This window comes from Oenanthe melanoleuca, chromosome Z (assembly GCF_029582105.1).
Source record: "Oenanthe melanoleuca isolate GR-GAL-2019-014 chromosome Z, OMel1.0, whole genome shotgun sequence".
In the NCBI taxonomy this organism is placed as follows: Eukaryota; Metazoa; Chordata; class Aves; order Passeriformes; family Muscicapidae; genus Oenanthe; species Oenanthe melanoleuca.
The window spans coordinates 19,311,704-19,326,991 of NC_079362.1; the positions used below are offsets into that span (position 1 = coordinate 19,311,704).

At 34.3% G+C, this 15,288-nt stretch overlaps 1 protein-coding gene across 1 annotated transcript in view; it reads left to right on the plus strand.

The window, feature by feature from the left end:
* Positions 1-14,787, plus strand: part of AP3S1 (adaptor related protein complex 3 subunit sigma 1) — a 28,421-nt gene extending 13,634 nt beyond the window's left edge. The window contains exons 5-6 of the mRNA XM_056513041.1: positions 4,912-5,019; positions 14,200-14,787. Of these exons, the coding sequence (XP_056369016.1) occupies positions 4,912-5,019; positions 14,200-14,328 (237 nt within the window). The 3' untranslated portion in view covers positions 14,329-14,787. The remainder of the gene's footprint in view (positions 1-4,911; positions 5,020-14,199) is intronic.
* Positions 14,788-15,288: the final 501 nt, after the last annotated feature.

The following is a 15,288-nucleotide window of genomic DNA, read 5'->3' on the forward strand; positions in this document are numbered from 1 at the left end:
CTGAGGGAGCAGGGGGTGTTCAGGCTGGAGAGGAGGCTCAGGGGGAACACTGCCATCTGCAAACACCTGGAGAAAGGAGATTGTGACAGCATGGGGGTTGGTCTCTTCTCCCAAGTAACCGTGGACAGACAAGAGGAAATAGCCTCAAGCTGGATACCAGGAAGAATTTCTTCCCTGGAGGAGTTGTCAGGCATTGAGGCAGACTGCTTGGAGAAGTGAGGGAGACTCCATAACCAGGGGTGTTCAGGAAACAACTGGACATGGCAGTTAGTGCTGTGGCTTAATTGACATGGTGGTGTTTGGTTAAAGGTTGGGCTTGAGAATCTTGGAGGTCTTTTCCAATCTTACTGATTCCCTGATTCTGTGATTTAATTATCAGTGAAATCTGGACTGTTTCTGCTAAAATAATACTGTTACTACTTGAAAGCTGCAATGGATCATGCCTTTCTGAGGAGCAATAAAGTAATATGGGAGATTTTCATAATAATATTGCACATAACATTGTAAAATCCAAGACATCTGAATATTCTTAGAGTAGGAAGAGCTTCAAGAAATAATGTGCTCTGTTTTGTTTGTGGTTAGGTTTTATATAATGCAGAACTGAAGTTGTTTTCCAGTTGGGATTGGCCTTTCATATGCTATGATTATGTAATTTAAATGCTCTGTGGATCTTTCTGTTTAAAATCTCAAACAGACTGTGTCTTTTTTTGAACATTTAGAAACAATCTTGTTTTAATATTCCGAGCTATAAGAAACAAGTGTTTTACTATTAATCTAGTTTAAAGAAGTGCTTTTACTATAGTGCTTTTCATTTAAAAGGACTTTGACAGTTCTTAGTGTAATACCTAAAATGCTGAGAATTTAATATACAGAATTTATTCCTTCAGTTGCATTTTGTGCCTTCTATTACTTTCTGTGCAGTCACCTTTCCCCATCTGTGAACATCTTTCTGCATGAATGGCAGAAGATTTCAAAGGAAAGTAAGATAGAAAAGGTAGACTGAAAATAATACCAAGTTAGTTATCTGAAAGAACCATTTCAAACAGACTCAATTTGTTTCAAAATCAGGAAATTCTTTTGGAAGAAATGGTTGCACCTTGACCAGACAGTGAAACGGAGATGACCTAGAGTGAGTGTTTAACCAACACTTAGGTCATGAAAAGTCATTAGGATTTCTAGTAATTTCCATGACTGGAACATGTTGGATATTTCCAAAATGACAGATTAAAGTACAAAAGAGTTCATGAGTGGTTTATATATTGGCTTCTGACCTTAAAGAACGAAAGTACTGCAGTCATTTTGTGGGAAGGAGTTTGATCTTTAGCTGAAGAGTGCTTTTGCTGATATGTACTCTCACCTATTGCTCTGTAGCATGTTTCAGAGTGTTGCTTAACATAACTTGATAGACAAAATATTTCTAATACATAGAGAACTTAGGTACTTCAAAATGTTAAATTTCTTGAAGAATATTTTACTTTGTATCGTACATGAGATAATATTTCTTCTAGAAAATTACGTATCAAATGGACACTAGAATTTAACTGTTTCATTTGATTTACTAAAAATCTAAAAGTCTTCCTAAGAATCCCATTAAATGCTTAGACTAGAATTTTCAATATCTGAGGAAAATGGGAACCCTAAATAGTACTTAGATATTTTAGAAAAATAGTCCATTTTTCACAGCAAAAGTCAGTGAAACCTTGAGTTCAAAACTCTGAACGTGACATTAACCAATGCAGTGATTTTTAACTTGAGCATAAATGAACAAAAGAATTCAATACAGAGACATGAATATCTATAGTAATGCAAGGCTGCCACCAGCTGTACAGTAGCATTAGTTGTGCAGCTGTGACTAATTTGATGTCATCTCTGTTCTTCCTTTTTTCCCCCCTCCAGATTAACAGTTCATCAGTATTCTTGTAGGCCTGAGAACAAAAGAGGAAGATGTATCTGTGAGAATGAAATTAGAGTGTTAAATTGTCTTTAAGCTGCTGTCAAGAGGCATAATGCACTGAACCTTCAAAGTTAATGCATTAACTTTCTCTTGTCACATATTTGTGGCCTGCCTTGTTGAAATATTTCAAGTGTGCAAAAGGGAAAAGCAGCAGCTGCTCCTGTTTGATCTAAACAGTCTTAGTTACAATGGGTGTTTGGGGTGAAACCTTTATTATATTTGTATTTTGAGTGGTCTGGTATTGAGGAAAGTGAGGATTGGCTAAGTTATTTGAATGAGAGTTGTTCTGTGTCTTCAGTTCTTGATAGAGCTGTGGGAGGTTTCTTTCTTTCAATTTTCTCTTGAGAGCTGCCTAAACCTATTTTTTTTCTTGTAAAAAGATGACGTGGCATGTAGAAGAGTTAAACTATGTAATCTCAACAGATGTTGCCTCCTTTGTAACATTTTATGTTGTATTTCTGTAAGGAAGTATTTATGTTCATCCGGTGTTTATAATTGTACTAGATTCAGTGGTGACTTACAGTAACCTGGAGCCAAGACAAATGCTTATTCAAGAATATTGATGCAGTATGAGAAGTTCATTTGGAGAATAGAATATAAATGGGAATGAGTGTTTCTAATGTGCTGTAGCAGATGAGAAGTTGGGGTGTTGGGAAGTCTAGTTTGTACAGGAGAGAATTTAACTTCTCTTTTAAAGATCATCTGCATTACAAGCAGCCAAAAAACTTGCCATAGCTGGAGGAAGACATTTTCACATGTCTTGTGAGGAGGAAGGGCAGGTTTATTTCAGTCCTGCACTGATTCCCACTCTGAGTCCAACAATCTAATGCTTTCTGATGGAAAAGGCATTACTGGAAGCTATTATACAACTAAAATAATAGAATACATTCAGCTAGGGATGTAAGGGAATACTTTTGTTTTTTTCACAAGTTTTTGGCACCTATTGAAATATCTCTGGGAGTATCATGATCTCTTGCAAGAGTTTATTATCTAACCAGAACGGTGAACCATCCAGAATCAAATTATCTTGAATACAAGAAAATGTGTTTGTCAGATTTTCCTGAAACAGTTTTTTCTTGGTACATTCCTCCTTCTTTAGAGTATGCATTCATGCTTTAATGGAGTACATCAAATATAAATAGGAAGCACTCTTGATTTTTTGTAAAAATGCTTTAAAATTATTATTACAAAATATCAATTTCAGATTTTAAAAAGTTGATGTTCTCAACAGTCAGATCCCTTTTGGAATATAAGATGTCTATTCATTGTGCCTTCAGTCTTTCACTGTTTTGAATATACCATTGAAGTGTCTTTTCCACTTCATTTCCACTTAATGCATTTTTATTTAATATTTTTTTTATTTCTTTAGGAAAATAATTAGTGATTTTTTTAAAATAAGAAAAGATAGAGACAATAAGGTGCATTTGTGCATTTAATATGTATTTGCAATTTGAAAAGAAAGGCAGTTACTGTTTATTTTTATCTTGCTGCTGCTTGCATGTGAGCAAACCTATGTTTAAGAGGAAGGAGTCAATGCATTATGATAGTTACATAACTTTATTAGTCAAAGCTGTGGTTTCCTTTCATATGCAGATTACCAAATAAAATTAATTGTATGCTCTTATTTAGAAAACCATCCCTTTAGAAGAAAAGTGGGGCAAGACAAAATAGTTAAGCTTCTTTAAAGCCATCTATGCTTTGAACATTTTTAAACACTGTGTGTTAAACTTCACTATTGCATCCTGAAAGTATGAAAAAGTGCAGAGAAAGGTAAGAAGCATGACCCAAGGTATGGGGCAGTTTACATTGAGGAAGAAGTTAAATATTCCAGAGGCTGGAGGCAGAGGAGTAAGAAGTATATAGAAAGAAAGGTTTTGGAAGAGCCCAAAGGGGGCCTAGAGCCGTTTTCTGTCTCTCTAGATACATAAATTATAAATTTGTATAGAAATACATTTAAAATTTATCAGGAAAACGAATTCAATTTTGTTTTTTAGGTATGGCACAAAACCAAGAACTGTGTTGGTTTTTAATGTACTACCTCCAGGTTGTTTGATTTAGAGATTTACTTCTATCCACAGAAAAACTGGGAGAATGTCCAATGTAGTAGGTAGAATTATGCTTTTGAGATACCAAATTGTACATGTTTATTTCTGAAAAGTAGAAAAATGCTTCCTGTGTTCAGATGATTTCAATACTAATATAGGATTAAAGTATTATACATTACATGGTAACTGTGGATTTTTGCTAATGAGTGTGCATAAAGATGTCTTCTAAAAAAGAAGAAAAACCCAAAACAAGTCTTGAGTATGGTTTGAATGCAGACTCTGAAGGTGCAATTCATGAACCAGAGCTTTCATGCTCAGGGATGAAAGGGGCTGCAGGAAAGAGGGATATTTAAACATACCCATTTCAGTAGTGTTCCCAGCTGGTTTATGTGCTCCTGCAGTTTGAGTCCTAGCTGGCAGTCTTAGTTGTATATGCTGAAGACTGTGTATTTATTGGGTATCTCGGGAATGCCAGTTCTGTTTCTGAGCCAAATCTTGGGATCTGTGGTGGGTGAGCATCAGAGTCTCTTCAGAGTAGTGTTTGCACATCTATTTGTGTGCAATTTGCTTGGTCTTGTAGGGCCTACTTCCTAGAGGTGTTACTGCTGTTGATGCTAATTTGAGCTCTAATAATTGGATGGAAAATGCAAACAAAGAAAGGGGAATGTGAGAGTTTCTTAGCATTGATAAGTGGTATAGCAGATGAGTTTGTAACAGAGCTGTGAACAAAGAAGATATTGGAGAAAGGAACGTGAAATAATGAGCTTTGTTCCCAACTGACTTTAGATTAAATGCTAAAGTTGATTAGGTGACTTACAAAATATGTTTCCCTGTATTGAGGCATCTAGACCGTCTTTCCAGATTGTATGGAGGATATTTTTCATTTTTAAATTCTGTTTTGGTCTCTTTTAGGTCCATAATATATTGGCTGAAATGGTCATGGGTGGAATGGTTTTGGAGACCAATATGAACGAAATTGTCACTCAGATTGATGCTCAAAATAAACTGGAGAAATCTGAGGTAAGAATGATGCACTGTGTAGTTTCTAAACTAAAAAAAGGGTTGTAGTAAATGCATGCTATTTAATGCTCTTTGTCCTTCAGCAAACTAAATAATGTAAGCTGCCTGCTTATAGTGCCAAAATTTTGCAGTGTATCTGAGGGTGTTGTACCTTTCATTATAAGTAATAACTGCTTAGTCGCTGCTGATTAGATTTTGCTTTTTGTATCTAATAGCATTGTGCACCATTGCTGTTAAGATACTTCTGTAGTTCTCTAAGTTTCGTTTGTAGAACACCTTTTATTTCCAGCATACTTGTTATGCTGGACTAGTGACTTCAGCACTTATATAAAATTATATAAAGAAACAAAGTGTGTCTTCAAAGACTACATATTCCTATCTGATAGTATGCTTCTAAGCACCTGAAATAAATAGCAGCAGTAATACTGCAACACAAGAAAATAAATTGGACTGAAATTGGCTTTAGTTTTAGACATTTCAAAGTAAATATGAATTCTGCAATTTTCATAATTTGAGCCTTTGGTCTTCAGTGAGTGAGAAAATTATATTCTGTATTTGCCCATAACAGGCTGAGTGAGGAATGACACATAAGTTGTGGGAATCCTTTTTCTATTCATTAATTGTTGAATTTGTGTTTAGGAAAGACATTTAGATAAAGAAAGCATGTTAGAATCACTTTATCTTTGAAAAAGAATATTACTGTCCCTTTAATGTCACCATTTGTGCCTTGTAAGCCAAGATGCTGCTAATATTCTTAGCTAAGTCTATGCTGGTTTCTAAATGATAAGAGCAATTCTGCAGAGGAATGCATCAAAGCAATAGTATCCAAGTTTCTAAACAAGCCTTTACCTGAATCAGAGACTTTCTAAAGTTGAAGTTAGCTGAGTAGACTGAAATCTTCCAAGTGGCATAAATATGAACTCAATGGCGTTTTAGGAGTGGATCTGGAGAACATTTTAGTTCTAACTGAAGAGCAGTGAAGAGAGAAATGAATTTTCCAGCTTTTTTCTTGCGATACAATGTATACTGTTCTTCTGATTCTGCAATCTCAAGCTGTGCCACTTTGAGTTTTTTTTAATATATTTAATTGTTTGTTTTGCACAATTTTCAAACTGTATCCAAGAACAGGACAACAATATGTGAAAAAGAAGAAGCAGCTAGGTATGATATGGCACAGTACATAGCAATATGCATCTGAAAGCATTCTGTGATAAACTTTAAACATGTCCAAAGTGTTCGTTCTAATGTTTTTGTCACACTCAGAATGAAACATTGATCACTGAGATGAATATGAGTTATGAGTTATTCTCATAAATTTATACTACATTTTAATAACTTCTGTACACATAAGTTTTTCTTATTTGATAGAAAAGTGTCCATGTTCCCAAAAGCTGAACTTGCTGAGTCCTGTGTTCTACCATGTATTATATACATATTGGTTCTTTTTAAAACATTTCATTATGTAAATTCTGTTACCAAATCAGTTTAGATCAATTTCTGAGTAGTCTTCTGAAACACATAGATTCAGTGCAGCCAGCTGCAATACTTGCTGTCTTCCATTATTCATCAGTAAGTCATTCTTTCTTTTAAGAGCTTTTAGTGTAAAACTAGATGGTAGACAATCTGAAAAAAACACACAGAACTTGAAGTGTATGTAAAGCAAATAAGAACTTGTTTCTTTACATTCAGCAATGAATTATAGAAGGTAAAGAAGTAGAAGTGATAAAAAACTTGGTGACTGGGATAAAGCAGGACATTTTACAGTCTGCTCACCACTAATACTTTCTTTTTCCTAAGTTCAGTGACTGCTTCTTTTCAAATTTGACAGTTACTGTAATGCTGAGATACATTACAATGTCTGGTAATTATTTCCCTAGATCGTTAATAATTTGTTTCATGTATATCCACAGAAATTTCCTGATTGCTATTTCTTTTCCTTTTGTCTTTTTGATCAAGATTGTAAATCTTTCAGTATGTCTTTCCTGAACACATATTTTCAAGACACAAGCAAATCCACGTAAATAGAAATAACTTAATACATTTTGAATGCTGGTCACTAAGAAATCAAAACTAGTGGATCTTCTTCGCTTTCTTTAATTAAAAAGAAGTAAAATTTAGGAATTATTATGGATGTAGTCTGTAGTTTATAGGAGTGCCACCTGTGCCCACCACACTGTTGCTTTAGTCCCTTTGGCTTTCAGACCACCATCATACCCCTTATATTTACAAAGCAGCTATTTTAAGATTAAGTTACCTTTTCTTTTATAGCTGAAATGATGAAACTAATAAAGCTGTAACTGGGTTATGTTTTCAGAAAAGTACTTCAGTATTTATTGAGCCCATCTGGCTTTCAGGAAGATACAAAATTTAGCTATTTAGCATCAGGTATTTGTTTAGTTATGCACTAAGTTTCTAAACAGGCTTGCAGTTAGAATTTAATGAAAAAGATTGAATGTATTTATTATATTCGCATATATTTGAGCAAATTTATCAGCTCAAGAAATTTGTTAATATTTTCAGCAGAGATTAATTACACCACTATAAGGGAGTCCCTAGCTTTGGTTTGTGATTCAGCTAATATTGTTTGGATGGACTGCAAAGAAAACTATTTGTACCTTGAGAAATGTTGTTTTACATGCATTTCCCTGCCTTTCAGTGTAGTGTTAAGCTGTGAATGGGTTTCTGCTCAATCCTAAAACCAAAGAATTACTATGATAAAGGGAGGGAATTCTTTGGGAGAGGGGCATTGGGATTTTATTCAGAGCTTCTGGAAGTATTGTAGGTAAACCTGGGCTACGTCTTCTCTATTTGGAGTGTTCAACTGCGTGTGATTTAGACTTAAGTTGGGCCTCATTTTTTCTGAACCTCCTGATCTTTTCTGGCTCTTTCCATTCTTCTCTCTTACAGACCTTTATCTTTCAGTCTCCCAGACAGGACAGGTAGACAAAGGTATTGCTGAATTTTAGAAAAAAATGTACTTTTAACAAAAAGGGAAAGCAAAATGATGTCAAAGGCAATAAATTACGTAGGCCAGACTCAAAAATTATGTGTAAAAATACCCATACTAGTCCTTGTAGCCTACTTTTTGTGCTAGTTTCTTGTAGTTCCCTCATCTTTTTATTGGCTATACTGTATTTTAATAGCTTTTCATTGGCATCATATTTTTTGTTTTATTTCTCTTCCTGCATTTTAGAATTTAACTTTTCTTTGTATCATTGTTAAGAAACAAAGGAGTATGAACTTGTGTGATTATTAGCCAAAAAAACCCTGCAAAATTAATGTCGATAAAAAATGAACACACAGATAACAAAATAAGTTATGATGACATAATACAAATAACTTCTTTGTTGGGAGAATTTTGTCCCTGATAATCTAAAATAAGTGATACGAACTCTTTTGTTTCACCATTTGGTATTTCCAGATAAAAACAAAGAACTTCTACTTGCTTGCAAAGAGAAGTTTCAGAATAAGCTTCAGGTGAAAAAAAACATTAAAAATCCCACCACCAAAACCAACAAACTGAAATAGTTCTGTATAGAGAGAATAAAACTATCAGTGCAATTTGTAAAGATGATGTAGAAATTCTGAAGTTGATCATCCACCCTTAGGCATGTTGAACATAAAATGACAAGAGCTGTCAGCATGTGCTCAACTTCACATGTACATTTGCTATCAGTGTAGTCTGAATGTCTGGATTTTGCTCCAACATATCCTGGTAACTGCAGTCCCTGAACATGAATGTTAATAAAGAACAGAAAAACGAGAAGGAAGTTGTGTGTTTGAAGTTCACTTTATGGTCAATATCACCTGCCATTTGTTGTTTGAAACATTTAGTTTGGCTTAACAGTTTGAATGTCAGTGTTAATAGCAGTACTTCAAAATTAATTTCCACATGTTTTAAGTCTCTGTATTCAAACTGTAGATATTTTAAGCAGGTGGAATCTTAAGCAGTTGAAATTTATTTAATTTATGAATAGCTTTGCTCTTCTCATTTTATGTGATCTTCCTAGGATAATGTACTGCAATACCGTTAAGATTTAACAAATACAACTCCACAATTGGATTTAGTAGCACTAAAATGTTGTAAAAGCATTAGCTAAAAATAGTTTTTGCAACATTTTAACCTAGATATGAAGTATGCTACAGCACATGAAGAAAATCAAGGACATGACCTTCCTCTGCCTAATATGTTAGCTAGCACTTGCAACATACAGTCTGTATTTCATTGGTAACACTAGGGAGCTTGATCTCAGATTTTTGGTTTGGTTTCTTGTTTTTGTTTTTCTTTTTCTTTTTGTGCAAAGCTACTTTTCTTTTTCTGTGTTCTGCTCACACATATTCTGTTTTTATTTTTGGGTCTGGCAATGAAAAACAAACAAATAAATAATTAATCATTCCCATCCATTACTCCTTTTGTGATTCAAGTGCTTAAAATTTCTAAGAGTATGTCTTAAGTCTTCTTATCTGTTTGGCCTCATTTTGATATACTTGCAGACTTCATTTTGGTTTTTCTCTAATTACGTTCATTTATTTAACCTCATGAGCAGGGGACATGATCATTCCTTTATATTATGTATTGCATCCTTTCATGATTTCATATCCCTGCTGCTTTGAAGTCATATTTGTTCTGAAAAGAAGCATTGCTATGAAACACCAGCAGCAGAGAGGTCCTGGTACCTCTGAAGTATATGGAAAAGGGTGGCTCATTTTGCAGTTTTAGCCTTCATTATTTTGTTTTCCAGTAGGCTGTGTTTTTTTAATATACTTATTTTAGTGCTAGCTAGCTCTGTGTAGAATTATTTGGGATTACAGTTGAAACATTTTTATTTGTATATGCATATTAACAATGTTTGTGATGCACAATACTTCTCCCAAATGATCTGAATTTCTTTTTATAGAGTTAAACAAGGTTGCTGGGATCACTTTGATATGAAATTACCAGTTGGGCATTCTAAGAAAGGGTGATGATAAGAACAAAGAAAATTTATTCCTATAGTGATTAATAATGACCTAAGTAAATTAATGACAGCTTATGTTTCTTACTTGATAGATTAGGACCAGTAGAGTAAAAATCTTTTTATTAAATGTGTCTATTTCAATCTATGAAATAATGTCTTTTTTTTGCATATATGGTATTGTTTTTTAAAAGTATATGAACATGTTTTCGAGCATTTTTTGCAATAATGGCACCTAAAATTTTAATATGCAGCATTTCAACATTAAAGCACATGCTTCAACAACAAATGAAATTGAGAGTACAAAGGAGCTGCAGCAAAACTGTGTTGTATTGGCTTATTGTTATACGAGCTGTATGCAATTCATATTGTCTTTCTGAAATGGCATTGATTATGTCTTAAGAAGTTTCAGTTTCACTTGCTTCAGTCATTTGCTTGCTGTGACAGACAATTCATCATTCACTGCATGTTTAAAGCTTGCTGCGTGTTTTGTTTTCTCAAGTGGAACAGTTTTTTTTCTTTGCACGTCACCACCTTACCTGCTGAATTATGTGGTAAAAAAGGCAGGTGAAACTTGAGTTCAGTGTTACAGTGAAAGCTGTATTAATCAAGTGCCTCTAGAAAATGCCTCAAAAGCACAAGGGGCTGAAAGCACTTTCTTGTTGTACCTTTGTGTTTGTAAATACAGTTCAGTTGCAGTAAAGGAAATGGAAGGACTGTGAACTAGTTCACTTCCTGACTAGGAAGGAGTGCTAAGGAGTTCAAATATAATAACATTTGAATTGTATTAATTATCCAGCTTGGGAGTTCAAGTGTTTTTCAGTCGTTTTATCCATTAGACATTTTTTATGAACTGTTTGCTCTTTTTTAGAAATGCTGTGTAATTGTATTGTGCTTGATAGGATGGACATTAATTGTGCTAAATAGCATTCTGCTATGCATTTTATGTATCCACTATTCTACAAACTCACTTAATACAGAGAAGTGCAGGAGAAGAGAATGTAATAGTTTGAAAGTCTCTGCTCCATCATCTTATAGTGAAAGATAATCTCGCTGTCAAAAAATGACGTAATCTGACAATCACAGCAGTTTTGTCAGGGATCTTCACTGATCTTGATCCAGAATGGTCCTCATGAAACGTGACTGTTGGAAGTTGTGACTGTATAAGGGGGTGGAAGGGCAGTGGTCATGTCAATTATGGTATTTTTAATAATTCTCAATTGTGTCTCCCTTGTATCCCATGCCATTGGGGCGGGAGGCAGGGACTGTAAATCTGTATAAAGAGGATAGTAGCAGGTAGGTAAAAATAATGACCAGTTATACTAAAAATGTTATTTGTCCATTAAGAATAAATAACTTCCATTAAATTAGGGTAAAGAATCTCCATCCAAGTCACCCAGAAGGCACCTCTTTTGAATTACCAGCCATGCGCTACCATGTCATTGCTTACTATATTTTTCTGATTTCTCATTGTTTCAGCTGTAAGTGTATAAGTCATTGCTTTTAATTAGTATTTTCATCTTCTCAATGGAAAACAGTTTACATTGCCCCATTTTATCTAACAAATTTTTCTTCTGTTAGTGCAAATAAATTGTGAAGAATTAAAATCATTTAATGTTTTATCCAATAAGACTTCACTGGTGGTTTTCTCTTGATTTGAAATTAGTAATTCCAAGTTCTCAGATATAAAAGAACAGTGTGGGGCATCTTCATGCTTTCTGCACTGCTTTTTGAATATATAGAAAGAAATAGTGATGTCTAATACTACTTTTTTAACCTATTGCAGATTCAGGGATGCAGATTTTCGATACTTGTATTTCTTAATGCAACACTGCTAGTGTTAAGTCCAGGTTTTCCCCTTTAAGAAAATACTGCTATTGAAAAAGTCTCTGAAATGAATGACCCGATAGACTTGGTGATGCTAAGGGAAATGAAGGAAAAAGAGGGCTTGAAAATACTTTTTTTTTTTCACCTTTTGAGTTTTACTCAGTCTGTATTCTGAGAACTGATAATTTGGGTTGTTAGGGCCAAAGTGAAAGCAAATTTGGTTACATTAGAGATTCAGTTTTCTGAGCTTTCTTCTCTGCCCCCACATGCTTTTCCCAACTTTGGCATGTCTCACATAGGAGGGTTTAACAGGGAAGATATTGTTAATAGATGACTCATGGCTTTCTGGTCTCTGTTTCTGCTTCTGGGAATCATCCTATGACTAAAATCTAGGGATTTGTGATGCTTTAGCCTTTTCGTATAAATGATTCGTTCAAAATCAGAAACTTTATTTGGTTTTATTTTGACTTCTTTTATGTTTTTGAAGGAAGAACAGTAGGTAGGATTTTAAGTGAGAATCTTATGTTAACTTGACTTTATTTTTTATAAGAGAGCAGTAAAAGGGAGACAATTTTTTTTTTTTCATAGCTTTCAAAAAGTAGAGTTCTTACCTGATAGGTGTGTGGGGTGTCTGTCTCCTTTTGTGCAGTAGGTAGGTGCTGTGGAAGTCAGGTGTAATCTCCTCAGTACTTTTACCCTGCACTTGCAATGAATTTCAGTGAAAACCAAGAATCTGGAAAGGTTATAATTTGAATGGTAGTCATGTACTAAAGCTTTTCAGTAATCAAATAGGACACAAATGAAAAACAGCAAAGTTTTTCTTCTTTCACTTTGCTGTATTTCTTGTTCAGAAATACTTTATATGCAAATGGACTGGTAAGTACAGTCTTCGATAAATCTAAAATTTAAGCTCTTCCATTTCTACAGATTTAACCTTTTTTTAAACCAATTCCTAGCATCTTGCTTTGTTTCTTGTGGATTGCTCCTTTTTACTGGACCTGCAAGGTGACACACTCTAAAACTAGTAGTTCTGAAAATCACATTGAGATTTTTATTGTTTTTGAATATTTTTAATCTTACTTTCAAAACATCTAAATAAAAAAGTGAATTGTTTTTACATATTCATAAACTATACATATATATTTTTACAAATAGAGAATTTGGAATATGATGTCTTTTTCTGCTAATAAGAGCTCCTCTTTTAAGAATCTTCCATGCCTTTGTTTTTTTCTTGCAAAAATAAAAATTATTTTTACACATTCGTCGCAAGCCTGAAGTAACACCACACTGGAAATTCTAAATCTATATAGAGAACCTGAATTTTTAGGAGAAACATTTCTGTGCTTAAAATGAATAGTATGGTTTTTTCACAACATCAAATATAGTAGTAACTCGTATAGTCTTGTTTTAATAGTCCTTAAAATAGCAAGGTTTTGAATAGGTTTTCAGAAGCAATAGGGAAAGATGATTTTTGGTATGTCTTCAGACCTCTGAGCTGTAAACTCTTAGCATTTTATAATATACCTCAGTGTGTAAACTTGGCAGCTACTTTATCTAAAAGCAGAGCTAAACAGAAATCAGTAATTCTCTGTTGTAAAACTTGCATGTTTATACAGTCAGACTTTAGTTTTATGTGCAAAGAGACTGCATGCAGTAGAGGACTTTAATAAAAAATAGGTGCTATTTAATTTAATAATAAATTAAATAAATTTGGCATAACTCTGTTGTGTAATGCTCAAGGGGATGCAAATATGTTAGTGTATAATTACTTACTGTGGGACAAGAAATTATTCTAGCTTGTCTGTAGAAATTATCTGTCTGCATGCTCTTCATCATCCACAAATGCAGGGTATTTATCCTTTTCATCTTATTCTAAGCCACCTTGAAAATATGTATATATATGTGTATGTGTATATATATATACACACACACACGTGTGTGTGTGTTTGTGTCTGTTCATTGGTTTGACTGACATTCAGCACCTTGTTACTTTGAGGTCACTTATTCTGAACCTGTAACCAATGTTAGTCAACCATGTGAACTTCTAGAATAGGCAAGAGACAAAGGCAGCACTTTGGACACCCTGCACCTCAAGACTCTCTGTTCTATGATGTGCGCATTACACGTGCTTGGATAAGCCTCCTGTTCCTTCCTCTCATACTTTTCCATCCAGCTGACATTACATGTTTTACCATATAAAAAGGAATATGTGAACTGTTTTCTCTTTATGGCTTAATATTTCCAAATAACCCATTTCATCCAAACACAATTACCATGTGGTTTTTCTAATTGTGTAACCATGGAAATACTTGAAAAGTTAGTTGTCTGTGAGTATTGCTGGTGAATCTTCTTGTGACCAACTTTGCCTGACTTGCATTTTTCCTCACTTTATATACAGGCTGGTTTAGCAGGAGCTCCAGCCCGGGCTGTTTCAGCTGTAAAGAATATGAATCTTCCAGAGATCCCAAGAAATATTAATATTGGTGACATCAGTATAAAAGTACCAAACCTGCCCACTTTTAAATAACATGGCTACTCCAGGTAATTCCAAGGAAGAAATGTAGTAGAGATTTACTGCATAATTGTTTACTAAATAAACATGTCTAACTTTTACTGTTTGGATAAAACTCAAGGTACTGCATAGACATAACCTGAAAAGTCAGTGTGTGGAGTTGAATGTTGCTTTTGTCTTGTTTGTGAAATTAAAGGAAAGGGGTAGTTTCCGTGTGATTTCTAAATTACATTCCTATGCCTTTGCAAGGCATATCACTGTGTCTCAGCTGCTGCAGTATTTTGGGGAAGTATTTAAGATATTCTTTACTTTGTATAACCTATAATGCTGAGGTTTTTTGTATATCCACCAAAGGCTATAATTAGTGCATTCTTTAACTACTTCTGTTTGTCATGATTATTTAAGACCTAAGTGCAAATGTTGCATGAAAACATTTAACTCATTTTTTGTTTAAATAAAATCATAACAAACTGGGCTTCGAAATACCTGTTTTTGAAGTCTACTGTTTGCAATAAACCACGTTATTTCCCATTAATGGAGCCAATTGACTACATATAGATACTGTTTTAGCAGACCTTGATGTTGTAGTTTAATCTCTGAAGGGCTTACACAGGGGTATTGTGCTGAACGTATTGGCTCTTTACCTTTCTCACAAAAGCTATTCATTATTATACTGAAGGAAAAAACTGCCTTTACCGAAGATCTGACGACTTCTGTTTACATATACTTGTTGATACTTACACAATCTGATAGACTTTTTCTGATGGTCTTTATTTTGGGGGAAAATTGGCCCTGTGATTGCTCTGTGTTGTGAGAAGCACAGAATGGTCTGAGGAGATTATATTTGGGCAGCTCAAACCTGTACATGAGAGTCTGTCAAATAATGTGATAAAGACACTCTGGAAAGATAAATGGGGATACTTTAATAGGGCCTCTGTGCCTGGTGACATGTGTGATTCTCTACTTTGAGAATTA